The following is a 20,441-nucleotide window of genomic DNA, read 5'->3' as shown; positions in this document are numbered from 1 at the left end:
TGCCCGCCACCACTCCCGGCTAAGATTTGTATTTTTAGTAGAGACGGGGTTTCAACATATTGGTGAGGCTGGTCTTAAACTCCTGACGTTGTGATCTGCATGCCTCATCCTCCCAAAGTGCTGGGATTACAGGCGTGAGCCACCGCGCCCGGCCTAAGAAGCAAGATTTTTTTTTTTATTGCATTTAGGTTTGGGGGTACATGTGAAGAACATGCAAGATTGTTGCATAGGTACACACATGGCAGTGTGATTTGCTGCCTTCCTCCCCCTCACCTATATCTGGCATTTCTCCCCATGCCCTTCCCCTGCAACTCCCCACCCCCCAATGTCCCTCCCCTATTTCCCTCCAACAGACCCCAGTGTGTAGTGCTCCCCTCCCTGTGTCCATGTGTTCTCATTGTTCCACACCCGCCTATGAGTGAGAACACGTGGTGTTTGATTTTCTGCTCCTGTATCAGTTTGCTGAGAATGATGGCTTCCAGGTTCATCCATGTCCCTATAAAGCTCAGGCCTGAGCTGGAAGAAAAGACTGCAGAACAGGGGAGGGGATGGGCGCGATTCCAGCTCCTGGAAGCCGGGAGTTCCCGGACGTGGCTGCACCACTTTCACTTTCTGACGCACGCGGAAGGAGGTCTCTAACCGTGTCCTGCTGACACCCTCCCCGCCTGGGCCTGGCTGCCACCCCGGTAACACCTGCAGCCAGCCACGCACCGCACGGCGGTTTCCACTGCCCGTGACTCACTCAGCCTCCCGGGCGTTCTTTGTTCTTCCTCTCCCTTCCCCCACCTCCCTGCAGGCCTCACGCTTTGCAGGCCTAGGTCTTATTCATCTCTGGGAACTGCTCCAATTTTCTTACAATGATAAGCGAATGGGTCATTCTTTAGCTCAGTTAGAACGTTCCCATCTTTTTTTTTTTTTTTTTTTTTTTTTGAGATGGAGCCTCGCATTGTGGCCTGGACTGGACTGGAGTGCAAGGATCTGGCTCACTGCAAACTCGGCCTGCTGGCTTCAACCTGCCTCAGACTCCCGAGTAGCTGGGACTACAGGCACCCCATACCATGCCCGGCTAATTTTTGCATTTTTAGTAAAGACAGGGTTTCACCATGTTGATCAGGATAGTCTCCAACTCCTGACCTCGTGATCTGCCTGCCTCGGCTTCCCAAAGTGCTGGGATTACACGTATGAGCCACTGTGCCCAGCCTGTAGTTTAATTTTTAATTTTTTTTTTTTTTGAGACAGAGTCTTGCTCTGTTGCCCAGGCTGGAGTGCAGTGGCATGATCTCAGCTCGCTGCAACCCCTACCTCCTGGGTTCAAGCGACTCCCCTGCCTCAGCCTCCTGAGTAGCTGGGATTGCAGGCACGCACCACCACGCCTGGCTAATTTATATATTTTTAGTAGAGACAGAGTTTCACCATGATGCCCAGGCTAGTCTTGAACTTCTGGCCTCAAGTGATCCGCCTGCCTCGGCCTCCCAAAGTGTTGGGATGACAGGCATGAGCCACCACACCTGGCCGATTAACTTCTAATCTATAACTAAAGTCGGAGTCCTGAAGACCTTCCTCTGGAGCCTCAGTAAATTTGCTTAATCTAGATGGGTCCAGATGCCAGGGGTGATTACCCTTATCTTGTCTCCTGCTAAATCTTAGAGTCTGAGGAGTTTCTTCAGACCCCCAATAAACTTGTTAAATCCTACACAGATCCTGTTAAGAATTCCTTTATCTTGTCATGCTTCCAGGCCCAGGAGAGGCCTGGGCAAAAATCCTGGTGGGCTTTTGTTTCCTTCCAGCCTTTGTCTAAGAGCACTGGCTCTAACAGCTTTACATATTTAACTTAACCACGAGGTCAGTGCTGAAACAGCTGTTACAGAGGCCTGCAAGATTGTCTCACTTGTCACCCAGGCTGGAGTGCAGTGGTGTGATCTCGGCTCACTGCAACCTCCCAGGTTCAGGTGATTCTCCTGCCTTAGCCTCCCAAGTAGCTGGGACTACAGACACCCGCCACCATGCCCGGCTAGTTTTTTGTAGTTTAGTGGAGATGGGGTTTCACCATGTTGACCAGGATGGTCTCGATCTCCTGACCTCTTGACCCACCCGTCTCAGCCTCCTAAAGTGCTGGAGTACAGGGGTGAGCCACTGCACCCGGCCTCTCTCTTTCTTGCACAACTGCAGTATCTTTCTCTATAGCTCTCTCTCTGTGTCTCTCTCCATCTCTCTGTCCCTTTCCCTCCTCTTTTTTTCTTGAATAACTGCAATATCTCTCTTTCTCTCCCTCTGTAGCACTCTCTCGGTCTGTCTGTCTCTCTCTCTCTTTTTAAAAATTGAGATGTAGTTTCGCTCTGTCGCCCAGGCTGGACTGCAGTGGTACAATCTTGGCTCACTACAACCTCTGCCTACTGGGTTCAAGTGATTCTCCTGCCTCAGCCTCCCAAATAGCTGGGATTACAGGTGCCTGCCACCACACCCTGCTAATTTTTTGTTTTTTTTAGTAGAGAGGGGGTTTTGCCATATTGACCAGGCTGGTCTTGAACGCCTGACTTCAGGTGATCCACCTGCCTGCCTTGGCCTCCCGAAGTGCTGGGATTATAGGCGTGAGCCACTGAGTCCAGCCTTCTCTCTTTCTTTTTCTTGCATAACTTCAGTATCTCTGTGAACAACAGAAACCAGATGGCCCCAGTCCTGGGTTAGATGAGAAAGGACTCACCGAGCCCAGGGGCTGCAGTGGAAAATTTGGAACACGTAAGGCCACTTTTCAGCCCTTTCCCGATGTGCCTTAACTTGGGAAGCCCCTGGGCAATGGACTTGTGGCTCCCCAGTGGCAAAAACCACTGAGGTCAGGTAGAGAAAGGGACCAGAATTAAGCAAAGTGTCTGTGACAAGACGCTCTATGGGAAAAGTGCCTTAGGGACTGGAGCGCCTGAGACATCGTAACTGTGTGTTTCTTCTGCCCTCGTGTGTCTCCATTGGGGACTGCAGCAACCCAAGTCCAGGGTTTTTTTTGTTTCTGTTAAATTTTTTGAGACAGTCTGCTCTGTTGCCAGGCTGGAGTGCAGTGGCACCACCTCGGATTACTGCAACCTCTGCCTCCTGGGTTCAAGCAGTTCTCCCGCCTCAGCCTCCCAAGTAGTTGGGACTACAAGCGCTCACCACCACTCCTGGCTAATTTTTAGTAGACTGTATTTCACCATTTTGGTCAGGCTGGTCTCAAACCCCTGACCTTGTGATCTGCCTGCCTCGGCTTCCCAAAGTGCTGGGATTACAGGTGTGAGCCACTGCGCCTGGGTTGGTTTTTTTGTTTTGTTTTGTTTTGTTTTGTTTTTGTGAGATTGAATCTGTCTCTGTCGTCCAGGCTGGAGTGCAGTGGCACAATCTCGGCTCGCTGCAACCTCCTCCTCCTGGGTTCAAGCGATTCTCCTGCCTCAGCCTCCCAAATAGCTGGGATTACAGGTGCACGCCACCACGCCCAGTGAATTTTTGTATTTTTAGTAGAGATAGGGTTTTGTTCACTATGTTGGTCACGCTGGTCTCAAACTCCTGGCCTCAGATGATCCACCCACCTCAGCCTCCCAAAGTGGTGGGATTACAGGCATGAGCCACCTCACTCGGCCTTAAATTTATTGTCCTCACGCCTATAATCCCAGCACTTTGGGAGGCCGTGGCGGGTGGATCACAAGGTCAAGAGATCGAGACCATCCTGGTCAAAAAGGTGAAACCCCGTTTCTACTAAAAATACAAAAATTAGCTGGGCATGGTGGTCCACGCCTGTAGTCCCAGCTACTTGGGAGGCTGAGGCAGGAGAATTGCTTGAACCCAGGAAGTGGAGGTTGCGGTCAGCCAAGATCGTGCCATTGCACTCCAGTCTGGGTAACAACAGCGAAACTCCGTCTCAAAAAATATATATATATATTATTATTATTACTATGTTTTAGACAGGGTCTTGCTCTGTCACCCAGGCTGGAGTGCAGTGGTGCAACTATGGCTCCTTGCAGCCTGGACCTCCCGGCCTCTGGTGATCCTCCCTCCTCAGCCTCCCAGGTAGCTGGGACTACAGGTGTGCACCACCAGGCCTGGCTAATTTTTTTTTCTATTTTGGTAGAGATGGGCTCTCGCTATGTTGCCCTGGCTGCTCTTGAACTCCTGGGCTCAAGCGATTCTTCAACCTGGACCTCCCAAAATGCTGCGATTACAGACCTGTGCCACCACACCCAGCCCTATTTTTATTTTTTTAATTAGAAAAATATTTTTCAAGATTTTATGGATTTTTAGCCAGGCACAGTGGCACACACCTGTGGTCTCAGATACTCAGGAGACTGATGTAAAAAAACTAAAAAACTAAACTAAAACACATGGGCAACTCCTGAAAATGTATTTATTCAGTTGGTGCAAAAGTCATTGCTGTTTTTGCCATTAAAAGTAAGGGCAAGGCTGGGCACAGTAGTTCATGCCTATAATCTCAGCACTTTGACAGGCCAAGGGGGCAGATCATCTGAGGTCAGGGGTTTGAGACCAGCCTGACCTACATGGAGAAACCCCATCTCTACTAAAAATACAAAATTAGCTGGGCGTGGTGGTTTATGCCTGTAATCCCACCTTCTTGGGAGGCTGAGGCAGGAGAATCACTTGAACCCGGGAGGCAGAGGTTGTGGTGAGCCAAGATCGCACCATTGCACTCCAGCCAGGGCAACAAGAACGAAACTCCATCTAAAAAAAAATAAAAGATCATATCAGCTCTTTAGCAGCATTTGAAAATTTCTGGCCCCTTCAAAGTCATTGCTTATTCCATTTCATTTGTAAATCTCCAAGTATGAGGATTACTCCGCAATAGACATGGATATAATTTTTGCTGTCATAGGGACTTTAGAATAATGAAATGAGACAATTTGAAGAAATGTAAGATGCCACAAAACATGCAATGAATAGATGTCCCATCTGTTACACACAGTGTTGCTATGTATATGCATTCCACAGACATGCAAGGTGATTGAGACACGTCTCAGCTTCTTTCTGGTTTAGACTTGTGACTCTACTGATTGGTATTTTCCCTTTGGCTAAGAAGACCAATGCCAGGCTGGGATCGGTGGCTCATACCTGTAATTCCAGCATTTTGAGAGGCTGAGGTGGGCGGATCACTTGAGTCCAGGAGGTCTAGGCCAGCCTGGGCAACATCATGAGACCCCACATCTACAAAAAAAATTAGCAGGGCATGGTGGTATGTACCTATGGTCCCAGCTATTTGGGAGGATGAAAGAGGATCACTTGAGCCCAGCAAGTCAAGGCTGCTGTGAGCTATGATTATGCCATTGCACTCTTGCCTGGGCAACAGAGCTAGAACCTGTCTCAAAAAAAAAAAAAAAAGCAAGGCGCAGTGGCTCACACCTATAATCCCAGCCCTTTGGGAGGCTGAGGTGGGTGGATCACGAGGTCAGGAGTTCAACACCAGCCTGGCCAACATGGGATCCACCTACCTTAGCCACTCAAGTAGCTGAGATTACAGGTACATGCCACTGTGCTTGGCTAATTTTTAAGGGTTTTTTTGTTTGTTGGTTGGTTGGTTGGTTTTGTAGAGATAGGGTCTTGCTATATTGTCCAGGCTGGTATCAAACTTGAGAAGTGAAAAATCCAGTGAAAGACTTGAGGCTTAGCAAGCCTCCTGCCTCAGCTTCCCAAAGTGTTGGGATTACAGGTGTGAGCCACTATGCCCAACTCATCTCATCCTTCACATTTTACATCACCTCTCCCAGGAAGCCCTTCCTAATCCTCTTTCCAGACTCTGCTGGTATCTCTGCTGTATCCCATACTTTTGTTCATGGTTCACAGTCCCATCCAATATTATCCCATGTCCATTATCTTCTCCCACATTCAACTGTAAACTCCAAACTATAGGATCCTGTCTTTCCTTGTCACCACTCTATGGCCAGCATCTAATGTGAAGCCCAGAATAGTGACTCAACAAATATTTACTGAGTTTCTGAACAAGGGCAAATCCAATCTGGCAGAGATAAACTGTTTTCTTTCCTTCTTTCTTTCTTTCTTTCTTTTCTCTTTCTTTCTTTCTTTCTTTCTTTCTTTCTTTCTTTCTTTCTTTCTTTCTTTCTTTCTTTCCTTCTTTCTCTTTCTCTCTCTCTTTTCATCTTTCCTTCTCTTTCTCTGTTTCTTTCTTCTTTCTTTTTTTTCTTTGAGATGGAGTCTCACTCTGTGGCCCTAGGAGTTTAGGAGGCGAAGGGGGAAGTATTGCTTGAGCCCAGGAGATCCAGACCACCCTGGCCAAATTAGTGAGACCTCATCTCTAGTAAAACAACACACACACAGAGAGAGAAGTTTGAGGCTGCAGTGAGCTATGATCACACCACTGCACTCCAGCCTGAGCAACATTGTGAGATCTTATTTCTAAATAATAATAATAAAATTTAAAGTGTACTCTTTCAACTCATGCAATTCCAGATATTAGCTGAAGACCCCCAGATGTATATATTCTACCCCGTGGAAGTTCCTGAGTCCTGGTGGTCAGGAAGATGAGGTGATCTTTCTGTTGACCAGCTTCCTGAGAGTCCCTTTCAGGTCTCTGTTCCTCAAGCTATAGATGAAAGGGTTCAGCATGGGGGTGACTGCTGTGTACATCACAGCAGAAGCTTTCTCCTTCACAGCAGTGTGGACCGAGGAGGGACACAGGTAGACCCCAATGGTGGTCCCATAGAAGAGAGCAACCACAGACAGGTGGGAGCTGCAGGTGGAGAAGGCTTTCTTCCTGCCACCTGCAGAGGAGATCTTCATGATGGCTACAAGGATGTGAGCATAGGAGGCCAGGATGCAGATGAAGGGCGTGGCTATCACCATCCCTGCCACAGTGAGGATGAAAATCCTGTTCACAGATGTGTCTGTGCACGAAAGTCGGAGGATGGGAGTGAGGTCGCAGAAGTAGTGAGGCACCTTGAGGCTGCTGCAGAAAACGAGGCGGGTCATCAGAAGGATGTGGGTGAATGAGATGAAGCAGGAAAACAGCCACGGGACCCCGACCAGCAGGCCACAGAGGCATGGGCTCATGATCGTGGTGTAGTGCAATGGGTGGCAGATTGCCACAAAGCGGTCATAAGCCATTACAGCAATTAAGATGCTGTCCACGATGCCAAAGAAATGGAAGAAGTACATCTGGGTCAGGCAGCAGGGATAAGAGATGGCCTTGCTCCTGGTTTGAAGGCTCACCAGCATCTTGGGGATGGTGTCGGTGGCCAGACAGAAATCAACCAGGGACAGGTTGGCCAAGAAGAAGTACATGGGGGTGTGGAGGTGGGAGTCTATGCTGATGGCCAGGATAATGAGCAGGTTCCCCATCACTGTGACCAGGTACATGCAGAGGAACAGAGAAAAGAGAAGCGTCCCCTGCTCTGGCTTTTCTGAGAGTCCCAGGAGGATAAATTCAGATGCATCGGTTTGGTTTCGTGGCTCCATGGGTGTGATTCCTCTGGAAGTATGGAAGGTGAAGGTTACAGGAATGCCAGGGAGTTGGCTTTGGAAAGTTAGGTGAGATTGCAGCCCAGTTCTCATCTGACACCATATATATATATATATGTGTGTGTGTATGTATATATGTGTGTATATATGTGTATATATGTATATCTCTACATATATATGTGTATATATGTATATATAGTGTATGTATATATGTGTATATGTGTATATGTGTATACATGGTGTTTTTATATATATATTATTTTAATTTTACAGACCCCATCTCTAAAAAATAATATATAATATATAAAAATTTATATATTATATATAAATATATATTACATATGATTTTATATTATATACAAATACATATTATTATATATAGCATATTATTTTTTAGAGACAGGGTCTCTAAAAAATAATAAAATATATGTATTTTATTTTTATTTTTTTGAAACAGAGTCTCACTATATCACACAGGCTGGAGTACAGTGGCATGATCTCAGCTCACTGCAACTTCCGCCACCCAGGTTCAAGCAATTCTCCTGCCCCAGACTCCCAAGTAGCTGGGATTACACGTCCCTGGCACCACAGCCGGATGATTTTTGTACTTTTAGTAGAGACGGGTTTTCACCATGTTGACCAGGCTGGTCTTGAACTCCTGACCCTGTGATCCACCTGCCTTTGCCTCCCAAAGTGCTGGAGTTAGAGATGTGAGCCACCAAGCCTGGCCCATATATATATATATAATTTTTTAGAGACAGGGTCTTGCTCTGTCACCCAGGATGGAGTGCAGTGGTGCAATCATAGCTCATTGCTACCTTGAACTCCTGGGCTCAAGCCATCCTCCTGCCACAGCCTCTCTAGAAGTGGGGTCTACAGTCACACACCACCATGCCTAGCTTATTTAACTTCTTTTTTTTTTTTTTTTTTTTTTTTGGTGGCAATAGGGTCTTACTATGTTGTCCAGGCTGGCCTTGAACTCCTAGGCTCAAGCCATCCTCTTGCCACAGCCTCTCTAGTGGCAGGGTCTATTGTCACACACCACCAAGCCTGGCTTATTTACTTTTCAGGCATGTGGTGGAGACAGGGTCTTGCAATATTGTCCAGGCTGGTCTTGAATTCCTGGACTCAAGTGATCCTCCCACCTAGGCCTTCCAAAGTGCTGTGATTACAGGTGTGAGCCACTGAACTTGGCCTGACAACAACTTATATATAGGTTGCACCTTGAACCATGGATAAAATATTTACAGCAACTCTTCGTCTTCTTTTTCTTCTCCTTCTCCTCCTTCTCCTTCTTTCTTCTTCTTCTTTTTTCCTGTGGGAATTGCTCCATTCCAATTATTTTTTTATTAATTAACAAATTTTTAGAGCCAGGCACAAAGGCTCCCATCTGTAACTCCAGCACTTTGGGAGGCTGAGGGGGACAGATTGCTTGAGTGCAGGTGTTCAAGACTTGCCTGAGCAACATGGCAAAACCCCATCTCTACCAAAAAAAAAAATTAGCCAGGCATGATGGCATGCACCTGTAGTCCCAGCTACTCATGGGCTGAGATAGGAGGATTGCTTGAGTCTGGGAAGTGGAGGTTACAGTCAGCTGTGATCATGCCATTGCACTCCAGCCTGGGCAACAACAGCGACACTCTGTCTCAATTAAAAAAAAAAAAAAGAAAGAAGAAAGAAAGAAAGAGAGAGAGAGAGAGAGAAAAAGAAAAGAAAAGAAAAGAAAAGAAAAGGAAAGGAAAGGAAAGGAAAGAAGGAAGGAAGGAAGGAAAGAAAGAGAATGTGTGATATTCGACTTTGTGTTTCTGAGTTATTTCACTTAGGAGAATGGCCTGCAGTCCCATCCACATTGCTTCAAAAGACGTGATTTCATTCTTTTTTTGTGGCTCTCTGTGTGTGTGAATTCCTCTGCGTGTACACACACTGAGGGGTTCAAGGCTGAAGTGAACTATAATCATGCCACTGCACTCCAGCCTGGGCAACACAGTGAGATCCTTTCTCTAAGATAAGCAAATAAAAGCTCAACATCCCATCACATGGGTTCATGAAATCTTATGTGAACTGGCCCCTGACCCATCTTCAACCTCATCCATACTACTCACCCTGTTCCCAGCACAGCGATCTTTCTGGTGCTCTCACACATTTCTCTCAGGGCCCTTCCACCTGTTGTTTTGTTTTCTGGGAGTTTACTTTCCATCTGGATAAGCTACCCTCTGGGGAGGCCAAGATGTGAGGATCACTTGAGATCAGCCTGGACAACATAGACTCTGTCTCTACAACAGATATTAAAAATTAGCGAGGTGTGGTGGTGCATACCTGTGGTTTCAGCCACTCGGGAGGCTGAGGTGGGAGGATTGCTTGAGCTACGGTTATGCCACTGCACTCCAGCCTGGGTAACAGAGAGAGAATCTGTCTCAAAAGAAAAAGAAAAAGAAAGCTGCATTTTCAGAGAGGTTTTTTCTAACCACCGCCGTCTTAAGTAGATCTCACACTTAGAGAGTAACACAAACACCCATCATGTTGACTCTGTGCCCGGCACTGTCCTAAGTATAATTATTATCCTGACTTTCAGAAAAGAAAACAGAAGCACACAGTGATTAAGTAGCTTGATGAAGTTATGCAGCTAGGAATAATCTTCTTTTGTTATTTTCATAACATTTACTGCTATACAAAATTATCTTGCTATTGTAAATCTCCCCCAAGTAAACTGTAAATATTGTAAGAGCATATTTTCTTTTATTTTTTTTTCTTTTTTCTTGGAATGTTTATTGGAATGTTTCTGTTTTCTTGGGATATTTTCTAAGTTTCTGACTTTTTAAAATTTTTTTATTTTTATTTTTAGTTGAGACAGAGTTTAACTATGTTGACCAGGCTGATCTCAAACTCCTGACCTCAGGTAATCCACCCGTCTCAGCCTCCCAAAGGGCTGGGATTACAGGTGTGAGCCACTGCACCTGGCCGGCTTTTCTTTTTTCTTTATAGACAGAGGTCTCGCTATGTTGCCCAGACTGGGCTTGAATTCCTGGGCTCAAGCAATCCTCTCATCTTTACCTCCAAAGTACCTGGGACTACAGGTGTGAGCTACTGCACCCAGTGAGGAGTAGGTTTTTCTTGCTACTGTATCCCCTGCATCTATCACTGGGCCTGGCATCTAGGAGAGACTTAAGCCCACTGAATGAATGAATGAGTGAATGAATGAATGAATTGTAGGAATATCCATTAAGACATAAATATGAGGGCTGGGTATGCTGGTTCACATTTGTAATCCGAACACTTGGAAAGTCTGAGGCAGGAGAATCGCTTGAGCCCAGGAGTTCACGACCAGCCTGGGCAATATGGTCAGACCTCATCTCTACAAAAAAAAAAAAAAAAAATTGCCAGGTTTGGTGGTGTACACCTATAGTTCTAGCTATGTGGGAGGCTGAGGAGGGAGGACTGCTTAAGCCTGAGAGTTTGAGGTTGCAGTGAGCCATGTTCACACCACTGTATTCCAGCCTGGGTGACAGAATGAAATGTTGTCTCAAAAGAAAAAAATATATATAAATATGAAATTTGCATTTAGAATGTAGAGAAGCTAATGGGATTAATAGGCGTTTTATGATTTCAAGGATGGATGAATCCAGATAGGGCTTAATAAATTAAGAGAGACGTACCACAGGACCTAAGCTTAGGGTTAAAGTTTGATTCCCAGAGGATTGAATTTGGCAACATGGGAGTGACTTAGTTAATGGAACACAGCTGGACCCTGTTCTTGATTGTCCTTGTAATGACTGTCCTGGTTAGAGTCTGTTCCCAGCATCTCTCTGTCTATGCTCTTCTTGGGATCTCTGTTTGTTTGTTTGTTTGTTTGCTGTTTGTTTTTGAAACAGGATCTCACTGTGTTGCCTAGGCTGGTCTTGAACTCTGGGGCTCAGGGAAACCTCTTGTCTCAGTCTCTAAGAGTGCTGGCATTACTGTGCCCAGCCCCTTCTTGAGATCTCACACCTCCTAAACTTGAATGTTTTCCAAGCTCTTAGCTTCAGCGCCCTCTCCCTCTCTCTCTCTCTCTCTCTCTCTCTCTCTCTCTCTCTCTCTCGACAGAGTTTCACTCTGTTGCTCAGGCTGAAGTGTGTAATGGCACGATCTTGGCTCACCACAACATCTGCCTTCCAGGTTCAAGCAATACTCCTGCCTCTGCCTCCTGAGTAGCTGGAATTACAGGTATGCGCCACCAAACCCGGCTAATTTTGTATTTTTAGTAGAGATGGGGTTTCACCATGTTGGTCAGGCTGGTATTGAACTCCCAACCTCAGGTGATCCACCTGCCTCGGCCTCCCAAAGTGCTGGGATCATAGCTCACTTCAGCCTTGAACATCTTGCTGTGTATTCACACAAGGGAGTTCACACATACAGAGGGCCATAAAAAAGAATGAAATCATGTCTTTTGCAGCAATGTGGATGGAACTGCAGGCCATTCTCCCAAGTGAAATAACTCAGAAACAGAAAGTCAAATACTACGCGTTCTCACTATTTTTTTTGAAACAGAGTTTTGCTGTTGTTGCCCAGGCTGGAGTGCAATGGCACAATCTTGGCTTGGGATTACAGGTGTGATCACCGTGTTGGGCCAGCTCTCTTTTTTAAAATACCGCTTTTCATCTCATGACCCTTGGGAGAATCTGCTAAAAGCTACAGAATCTCCCCCCACCAAAAACATATGCTTTAGCTTAATGTTGCATAGCATTTCAGGGGGCAGGGGGAGATGCGGTAAAGTCTAAGATAACAGCTGCTTTTAAAAGCCCTTTTCACAGAGGTCTCCTGATTTTCAAAGCTCATTCTCAGACTTAAACCCCAGGTTCACACCTACACACCTGTGGAGATTCCACTTGTACCCTCAGTGTTCGCACTTGAATAATCTGCAGAAAGGTAGAGTGATGGAAAGCAAAGAGATTACTGGATGCAGATAGACCAGGATTTAAGTCCTGGATCTATGATTTCCTGACTTTTTTGTTTCTTTTCTTTTCTTTCTTTTGAGACAGAGTCTCACTTTTGTTGCCCAGTCTGTCTGGAGTGCAATGGCACGATCTCAGCTCACTGCAGCCTCCACCTCCCAAGTTCAAGCAATTCTTCTGCCTCAGTTTCCTGGGTAGCTGCGATTACAGGTGCACACCACCACGCCCAGCTAATTTAACCTCTGTATTTCATGAAGCATGCATGAATTCATGAATGCACATTTTAGTGAGAGAGACAGACTCCAAGAGGCATTTATCAGGTTATGAGGAAATTGCCTTAACAGAGAATCTCCCCACCATCCCCACTGAAGATTATAAAAGCACTAAGAAAACAGATGAGTAAGGCAGTGATTTTTTGAAAATCTGATGTCTACAAAATAGCCTTGAGTAGCTAACCATTATCCACTGAACAAAGCCCAAATGTTTACCTTCCCATGAAAAAATATCCCAATCTTTTTGCAAATCTCTGCTTATCTTAGCTAGTCCTACCCTCCTAGAAATATATTTCACCCCAGCTCTTTGGGGTAACGTGCTGATCCCACTCAAAACCCATCCTTACTGCTCTTTCCTGCCGCCTTCCTTCTTCACATGCTGTAATATTTAATTCTAAAATTTGGTAAATACTGTGATACACAATTTACCTAAATGACGTTTCATCCTAATCACAAACTCTGAGGCAGGGGTTATCATCTCCGTTTTACAGATGAGGCGGCTGAGGCTGTAAGAGGAGACGGGGTGTGTCCACGCTCCCACAGGTGTTCAGTGGTGTAGTTTGGTTCTGAATGCGTGTATGCCTGAGTCCAAATCTCCCAGCTTTTCCACCGAGCCGTGATGCCTCTCTGCAGTCTCTTCCTGGAGTTCCTTACGTTTTTACCCTCCTCCATCAAATTTCCCCTCTACAGAATTTCCATGTTAAAGGTAGTTTCTTATTCAGTATCCTGACATTCAGTTAGGGGTTTGTGCCCCTCTGTCACACTGAAATCACTCTATCTCATAGCATCATAATTCTGCTAAAAGTCAGAATTTGTTTTGTTTTGTTTTTTGTTTTTTGAGACAGAAGTTAGCTTTTGTTGCTCAGGCTGGAGTGCAATGGTGCGATCTCAGCTGACTACAACCACCTCCTCCCGGATTCAAGCGCTTCTCTTGTCTCAGCCTCCCAAGTAGCTGGGATTATAGGCATGTGCCACCACACCCAGCTAATTTTATATTTTTAGTAGAGAAGGGGTTTCTCCATGTTGTTCAGGCTGGTCTCGAACTCCCAACCTCAGGTGATCTGCCCGTCTCAGCCTCCCAAAGTGCTCAGATTACAGGCATGAGCCGCCATGCCTGGCCTGAATCGTAGGGTAGTTATATTTATAGTTAAAAATTTTGGGCCGGGCATGGTGGCTCACACCTGTAATCCCAGCATTTTGGGAGTCTGAGGCAGGTGAATCATTTGAGGTCAGGAGTTCCAGACCAGCCTGGCCAACATGGCGTGACCTCATCTCTACTAAAAATACAAAAATTACCCCAGCATGGTTGGGGGTGCCTGTGGTCCCAGCTACTCAGGAGGCTAAGGCACGAGAATCACTTGAACCTGGGAGGCAGAGGTTGCAATGAGCTGAGATCACACTACTGCCCTACTGCCTGGGCAACAGAGGGAGACTCTGTCTCAAAAGGATAATAATAATAACAATATGCCAGTCACTCTTCTTAAAAATAAAATAAACAAACTTACAAACAATAAAAAAGTATCTTCCAGTGTATCTGAGATCATTGAACTTGGCCTTCATTAATTTTATCAACATTTGTTCAGTCTCTCTCTCTCTCTCTCTCTCTCTCTCTCTCTCTCAATTCACTTACTGGGCTATCTTTCCTCTTCGTCTCACCATCACTCAGGCATGAGTTAAATGGCTCAGTGTCCTCCCAGCAGGTATGAGACGATGAAGCTAGATGTTTGGACCAGCGGATGCCACATAGAGGTACTGGGAATATGTCCTCCTGGCCCAAAGAAGAAAAGGGGATAAGTTGTAGGAACTGAGGGAATATGTACAATTTCTGGGCCAATCAGAAGTCAATTCCCCGAGCTCCTTGTTATGCAAATTGTCTAATTTCATCTCTATTCCCTGAATAGTTCTGTTTCCTATGGGGGCTGGGACATGGCAGTAAGAACCATTTTACATCTTCTTTGGGGTAAGATGCATGTTTCCTAACTTTCTCTGCACCCTCTCCTCCAGGAGCAAATTCTCCTTGTCTTCTAAGCTCAGTCTTTCCAATGCCCAGGGCTTCTCCTATCAGAAGGTTCCATTATTACTGGAAGCCATTGTTTCTCCTCACTTAAAGAACTAAGAGGCCAGGCATGGTGGCTCACTCCTGTAATCCCAGCACTTTGGGAGGGCAAAGTGAGTGGATCACCTTAGGTCAGGAGTTTGAGACCAGCCTGGCCAACATGGTAAAACCTCATCACTACTAAAAATACAAAAATTAGCTGGGCGTGATGGCAGGCATCTGTAATCCCAGCTAGTTGGAAGGCCGAGGCAGGATAATTGCTTGAACCCGGAGGCAGAGGTTGCAGTGAGCCGAGATCGCACCATTGCATTCCGGCCTGGGGGACAAGAGTGAGGCTGAGTCTTATATAAAACAAAAAAGAGCTAAGAAACACTTCAAGCATCTTCCCATGTTCACCCAGTGATCTGTCACCAAGACACAGGGTTGCCTGCTTTCATCACTGAACCTCAACAGGGCAACCCTCTACAAAGACTTTTTTCCCAAATAAGTAACATTCACCCTTTTGTCATATAAGCTCAGATTCAAGGCCAGGCACAGTGGCTGATGCCTGTAATCCCAGCACTTTGGGAGGCCGAGGTGGGAGGATCACTTGAGTCCAGGAGTTCAAGACCAGCCTGGCCAACATGGCAAAACCCTGCCTCTACTAAAAATACAAAAATTAGCTGGCCATGGTGGCAGGCACCTGTAATCTCAGCTACTTGGGAGGTTGAGGCAGGAGGATTGCTTGAACCCAGGAGACAGAGGTTGCAGTGACCCAAGATTTCGCCACTGCACCACAGTCTGTGTGACAGGGCGAGACTCTGTCTCATAAGTGAATGAATGAATGAATGAATGAATGAAAGATCAGATTCACAAGTGAGAGGATTAGAATGTGGATATAGTCTTCTGAGGGCTACCAGGCAACTCATGATGGAAATGTCTTCTGGTTGACTACATGAAAGTATCTATTATCAATGAACCCAGGAAAGGGTTCTCAGTTTTCTGTCTCTGGGAATCAGGTCTAGACATGGCTGCTGCATTGATTGACACTACCTGTTGACGCAAGAAAACCAGTGCTGGCTGGAGTGAATTCGTAAAGGACTGAAGGATGCCCTATCCTATTCCTGCACATTCCCTCATTCTGAGGTCCTTGTTATGAAAGAGAACTGTCTTCACTATTTGAGCATATTAGAGTTAGGGTTTCTATTTATTATTTATGTATGTATAGATGTATTTATTTAGTCTTGCTCCATCTCCCAGGCTGGAGTGCAGTGGTGCGATCAGCTCGCTGTAACCTACACCTTCCAGGCTCAAGCAATTCTCCTGCTTCAGCCTCCTGAATAGCTGGGATTACAGGCTCCAGCCACCACGACCGGCTAATTTTTGTATTTTTGGTAGAGACAGGGGTTTCACCACGTTGGGCAGGCTGGTCTCGAACTCCTGACCTCAAGTGATCCACCTGTCTCAGTCCCCCAAAGTGCTGGGAATACAGGCGTGAGCCACCATGCCTGGCCAGGGTTCTTATTTTATTTTTTTATTATACTTTAAGTTCTGGGGTACATGTGCAGCACATGGAGGTTTTTTATACAGTTATCCACTTGCCATGGTGGTTTGCTGCGTCCTTCACCCCATCATCTACATTAGGTGTTTCTCCTAATGCTAGCCCTCCCCTAACCCTCTACCCCCCGACAGGCTCCAGTGTGTGATGTTCCCCTCCCTGTGTCCATGTGTTCTCATTGTTCAACTCCCACTTATGAGTGAGAACATGCGGTGTTTGGTTTTCTGTTCTTGTATTAGTTTAGTGAGAATGATGATTTCCATCTTCATCCATGTCCCAGCAAAGGACGTGAACTCATCCTTTTTTATGGCTGCACAGTATTCCATTGTGTATATGTGCCACATTTTCTTTATCCAGTCTATCATTGATGGGCATTTGGGTTGGTTCCAAGTCTTTGCTATTGCGAACAGTGCTGAAATAAACATATGTGTGCATGTGTCTTTATAACTGAATGATTTATACTCCTTTGGGTACATACCCAGTAATGGGATTGCTGGGTCAAATGGTATTTCTAGTTCCAGATCCTTGATGGAACCTAAGGCGTCCTCATTTATGAAGTTCAAATATCTCACAATCATCTCAAACCTCTAAGATAATCTAATTTTTATGATATCTAAATATTTTTCATAAATCTAATTTTTAATGATAAAACTGAGTATAATAGATGCTAACGTTGTGTAGGGAGAATATAGTTTACCACTGACTGGTCCCACTAATTACTAAATTGGATATGAAAACTTAGCCCCCTTTACCCACTGTAGGTGTACACTGGTGTACAATTGATATGACCCTAAATATGCAATAAGGTGGAAGCTTGTCTCCAGATATAACAACAGGCTAGCTTAAATCCTTTTCTTGGCAGGGCACAGTGACTTACACCTCTAATCCCAGATCTTTGGGAGACCATGGCAGGAGGATCACTTGAGCCTAGGTTTTGAGACCAACCTGGCCAACATAGCCAGACCCCATCTCTACACCACACACTGGGCATGGTGGTGCATGCCTGGAGTCCTAGCTTCCTAGGAGGCTGAGGTAGGAGTGCCCCTGGAGTTTGAGCCCTGGAGTCCTGGAGTCTGAGTCTGTAGGGAGCTATGATCATGCCATTGCATTCCAGCCTAGGCGACAAGGCAAGACTGTGTCTGTGAAAAAAATTCCATCCCTATTAATGATACAAAAATTAGCCAGGCATGGTGGCAGGCGCCTGTAATGCCAGGCACTTAGGAGGCTGAAGCAGGAGAATGGATTGAACCTAGGAGACAGAGGTTGCAGTGCTCCAAGATTATGCCATTGCACTCCAGCCTGGCCAATAGAGCAAGACTCAGTCAAGAAAGAAGAGAAGAGAATGAGCTAAAAAAAAATAATAATTAATAAATAAATAAATAGAAAAGAAAGAGTCAGATGGCTGGGTGCAGTGGCTCACACCTGTAATCCCAGCAGTCTGAGAGGCCAAGGCAGCCTGGCCAACATAGTGAAACCCCATCTCTACTAAGAATACAAAAATTAGCCGGGTGTGGTGGCACATGCTTGTAGTCCCAGCTACTCAGGAGGCTGAGGCAGAAAAATCACTAGAACCTAGGAGGTTGAGGTTGCAGAGAGCCAAGACCATGCCATTGCACTCCAGCCTGAGTGACAGGGTGAGACTCTGTTGAAAGAAAGAAAAGAAAAGAAAGGAAAAGAAAAGAAAAGGAAAGAAGGAAGGAAGGAAGGAAGGAAGGATGGAAGGAAGGAAGGAAGGAAGGAAGGAAGGAAGGAAGGAAGGAAGGGAGGGAGGGAAGGAAGGGAAGAAGGAAAGAAAGAAAGAAAGAAAGAAAGAAAGAAAGAAAGAAAGAAAGAAGGAAGGAAGGAAGGAAGGAAGGAAGGAAGGAAGGAAGGAAGAAAGAAAGAGGAGAGAGAGAGGAAGGAAGGAAGGAAGGAAGGAAGGAAAGAAGAAAGGAAGAAAGAAAGAAAGAGTCAGGCATTCTAGCTCACCAGGAATCCTGTCACTTTGACTTACTCTAAAAACCCGAATCCAAAGCAAATGGCACACCACAGAAGAGAAGTCATCCTCCCCATGAACTTCCTCAAGGTTCCCTTCATGTCCTTATTCCTCAGACTATAGATAAAGGGGTTCACCATTTGAGGAACCACAGAATACATCACTGAAGCCACCGCAGTCTTCCTAGGTGAGTCAGTACTGCAGAACTAAAGTACACCCCCAAACCTGTCCCATAGAACAAGAGCACCATGGAGAGGTGAGACCCACAGGTGGAAAAGGCTTTATACTTTCTGTGTGCTGATGGCATTCTCAAAACAGAGGAGGCGATTTGAGTGTAAGAGAAAATGATTCCAGACAGAGGAACACCACCAAATATGCAAGCTGCAAAATATATCAGGATGTTATTGATGAGGGTGTCAGAACAGGCAAGTTGGATGACCTGAGCCAGTTCACAGAAGAAGAGCGGGATTTCCAGGTCTGTGCAGAAGGACAGCCTCAACACCATCAGGCTGAGAAGAAGGGCGTTCACAACGCTAGTCAACAGAGAGAGAAGAATCAGCAGGCTGCAGAGGCAGGGGTTCATGATGACCGTGTATCTAAGGGGGTGACAAATGGCCACATAGCGGTCGTAGGCCATTGCTGCAAGAAGACAGTTTTCCAAGCCAGCAAAAAGCAGGACAAAGCAGATCTGGGTGAGGCAGCCTGTGTAAGTGATGCTCTGATTCTGAGCTTGGATGTTCACCAGCGTCTTTGGGATGGTGGTTGTGCTTAAACAAATGTCAGAAAAGGAGAGACTGGAAAGGAAGAAGTACATGGGGGTGTGGAGGTGGGAGTCAGAGGTGACAGCCAGGAGGATGAGCAGGTTCCCCACGATGGTGACCAGGTACATGGACAGGAACAGGCTGAAGAGGACGGGCTGCAGTTCTAGATCCTCTATTAGTCCCAGGAGAAGGAATTCTGAAACAGATGTTTGGTTTCTAGCTTCCATGCTGTTGATGATGAATCTGATGGAAAAGATAATAAAGTGTGAGAAGCAGCAGCTGCCGTGGCATCACTGGGGAACATGACAGAAATGTAAAATCTTTTTTTTTATTTTTTTCTCTGAGATAGAGTCTTGCTCTGTTGCCAGGGTGGAGTGCAGTGCCACCATCTCAGCTGATTGCAACCTCCACCTCCTGGTTCAAGTGATTCTCCTGCCTCAGTCTCCTGAGTAGCTTGGATTACAGGTGTGCACTACCACGTATTGTGTTCAGATTATATATATAAAACAATATATATATTATGCTTTATGGGTAATTTGGGTAATTTTCAAGGATGAATTTTACTGTGTGAGATTTTGCCTTGTGCTGACTGAAGTACCTAACTCCCAAATAAAGATGAGATTGTGAACTTCTAAAAAAAATTGTATTTTTAGTAGGGATGGGTTTCACTATGTTGGCTGGTCTTGAACTCCTGACCTCGTGATCCACCTGCCTCAGGTGGAGGTCAGGGATTCAAGACCAGCCTGGACAACATGGAAAAACACTGTCTTTACTAAAAATACAAAAATTAGCCAGGCTTGGTGGTGCACACCTATAATCCCAGCTACTCAGGAGGCTGAGGCAGGAGAATCGCTTGAACCCAGGAGGTGGAGGTTGCAGTGAGCCGAAATCACACCACTGTACTCCAGCCTGGGTGACAGAGCAAGATTCCGTCTCAAAAAACAAAACAAAAATATAAAAATTAGCCAGGCATGGCGGTACACACCTGTAATCCCAGCTACTTGGGAGGTTGAGGCAGGAGAATCACTTGAACCCAAGAGGCAGAGGCTGCAGTGAGCCAAGACTGTATCACTGCATTCCACCCTGGGTGACAAGAGCGAAACTCTGTCTCAAAAAAAAAAAAAAAAGTCACACATATACACCATGCCTTAGAATACTAGACAGCCATTAAAAAAGGAACGAGATCATGTCCTTTGCAGAAACATGGATGGAGCCAGAGGCCATTATCCTACGTAAACTAACGCAGGAACAGAAAAACCAAATACTTCACTTTTTCTCACTTATAAGTGGGAGCTAAATACTGATTTCACATAGACACAAGGGAGTGAGCAACAGACACTGGGGCCTACTTGAGGGTGGAGATTGGAAAACTACCTATGAGGTACTATGCTTTTGTTGTTGTTGTTGTATACACACACAGTGTGTGTGTGTGTGTGTGTGTGTGTGTGTGTGTGTGTGTGTGTGTG

At 45.7% G+C, this 20,441-nt stretch overlaps 2 protein-coding genes across 2 annotated transcripts; both read right to left on the bottom strand.

Annotated features, from left to right (window-relative positions):
• Positions 1 to 6,486: 6,486 nt before the first annotated feature.
• Positions 6,487 to 7,503, bottom strand: LOC116532908 (olfactory receptor 1M1). Its single transcript, XM_032252506.1, has one exon. The coding sequence runs from the start codon at positions 7,441 to 7,443 to the stop codon at positions 6,502 to 6,504; it is 942 nt and encodes a 313-aa protein (XP_032108397.1). The 5' UTR covers positions 7,444 to 7,503; the 3' UTR covers positions 6,487 to 6,501.
• A 10,725-nt stretch (positions 7,504 to 18,228) lies between these two features.
• Positions 18,229 to 19,266, bottom strand: LOC116532907 (olfactory receptor 7G2). The gene is given in 2 exon segments (XM_032252505.1): positions 18,229 to 18,413; positions 18,416 to 19,266. Coding segments are annotated over 2 exon segments (972 nt in total). The 5' UTR covers positions 19,203 to 19,266.
• Positions 19,267 to 20,441: the final 1,175 nt, after the last annotated feature.

Source organism: Sapajus apella, unplaced genomic scaffold (assembly GCF_009761245.1).
Source record: "Sapajus apella isolate SASKATOON/1434 unplaced genomic scaffold, GSC_monkey_1.0 scaffold77, whole genome shotgun sequence".
Taxonomy (NCBI): Eukaryota; Metazoa; Chordata; class Mammalia; order Primates; family Cebidae; genus Sapajus; species Sapajus apella.
The sequence above is the reverse complement of the archived record's forward strand: the minus strand, read 5'-3'. Positions and strand labels throughout refer to the sequence as shown.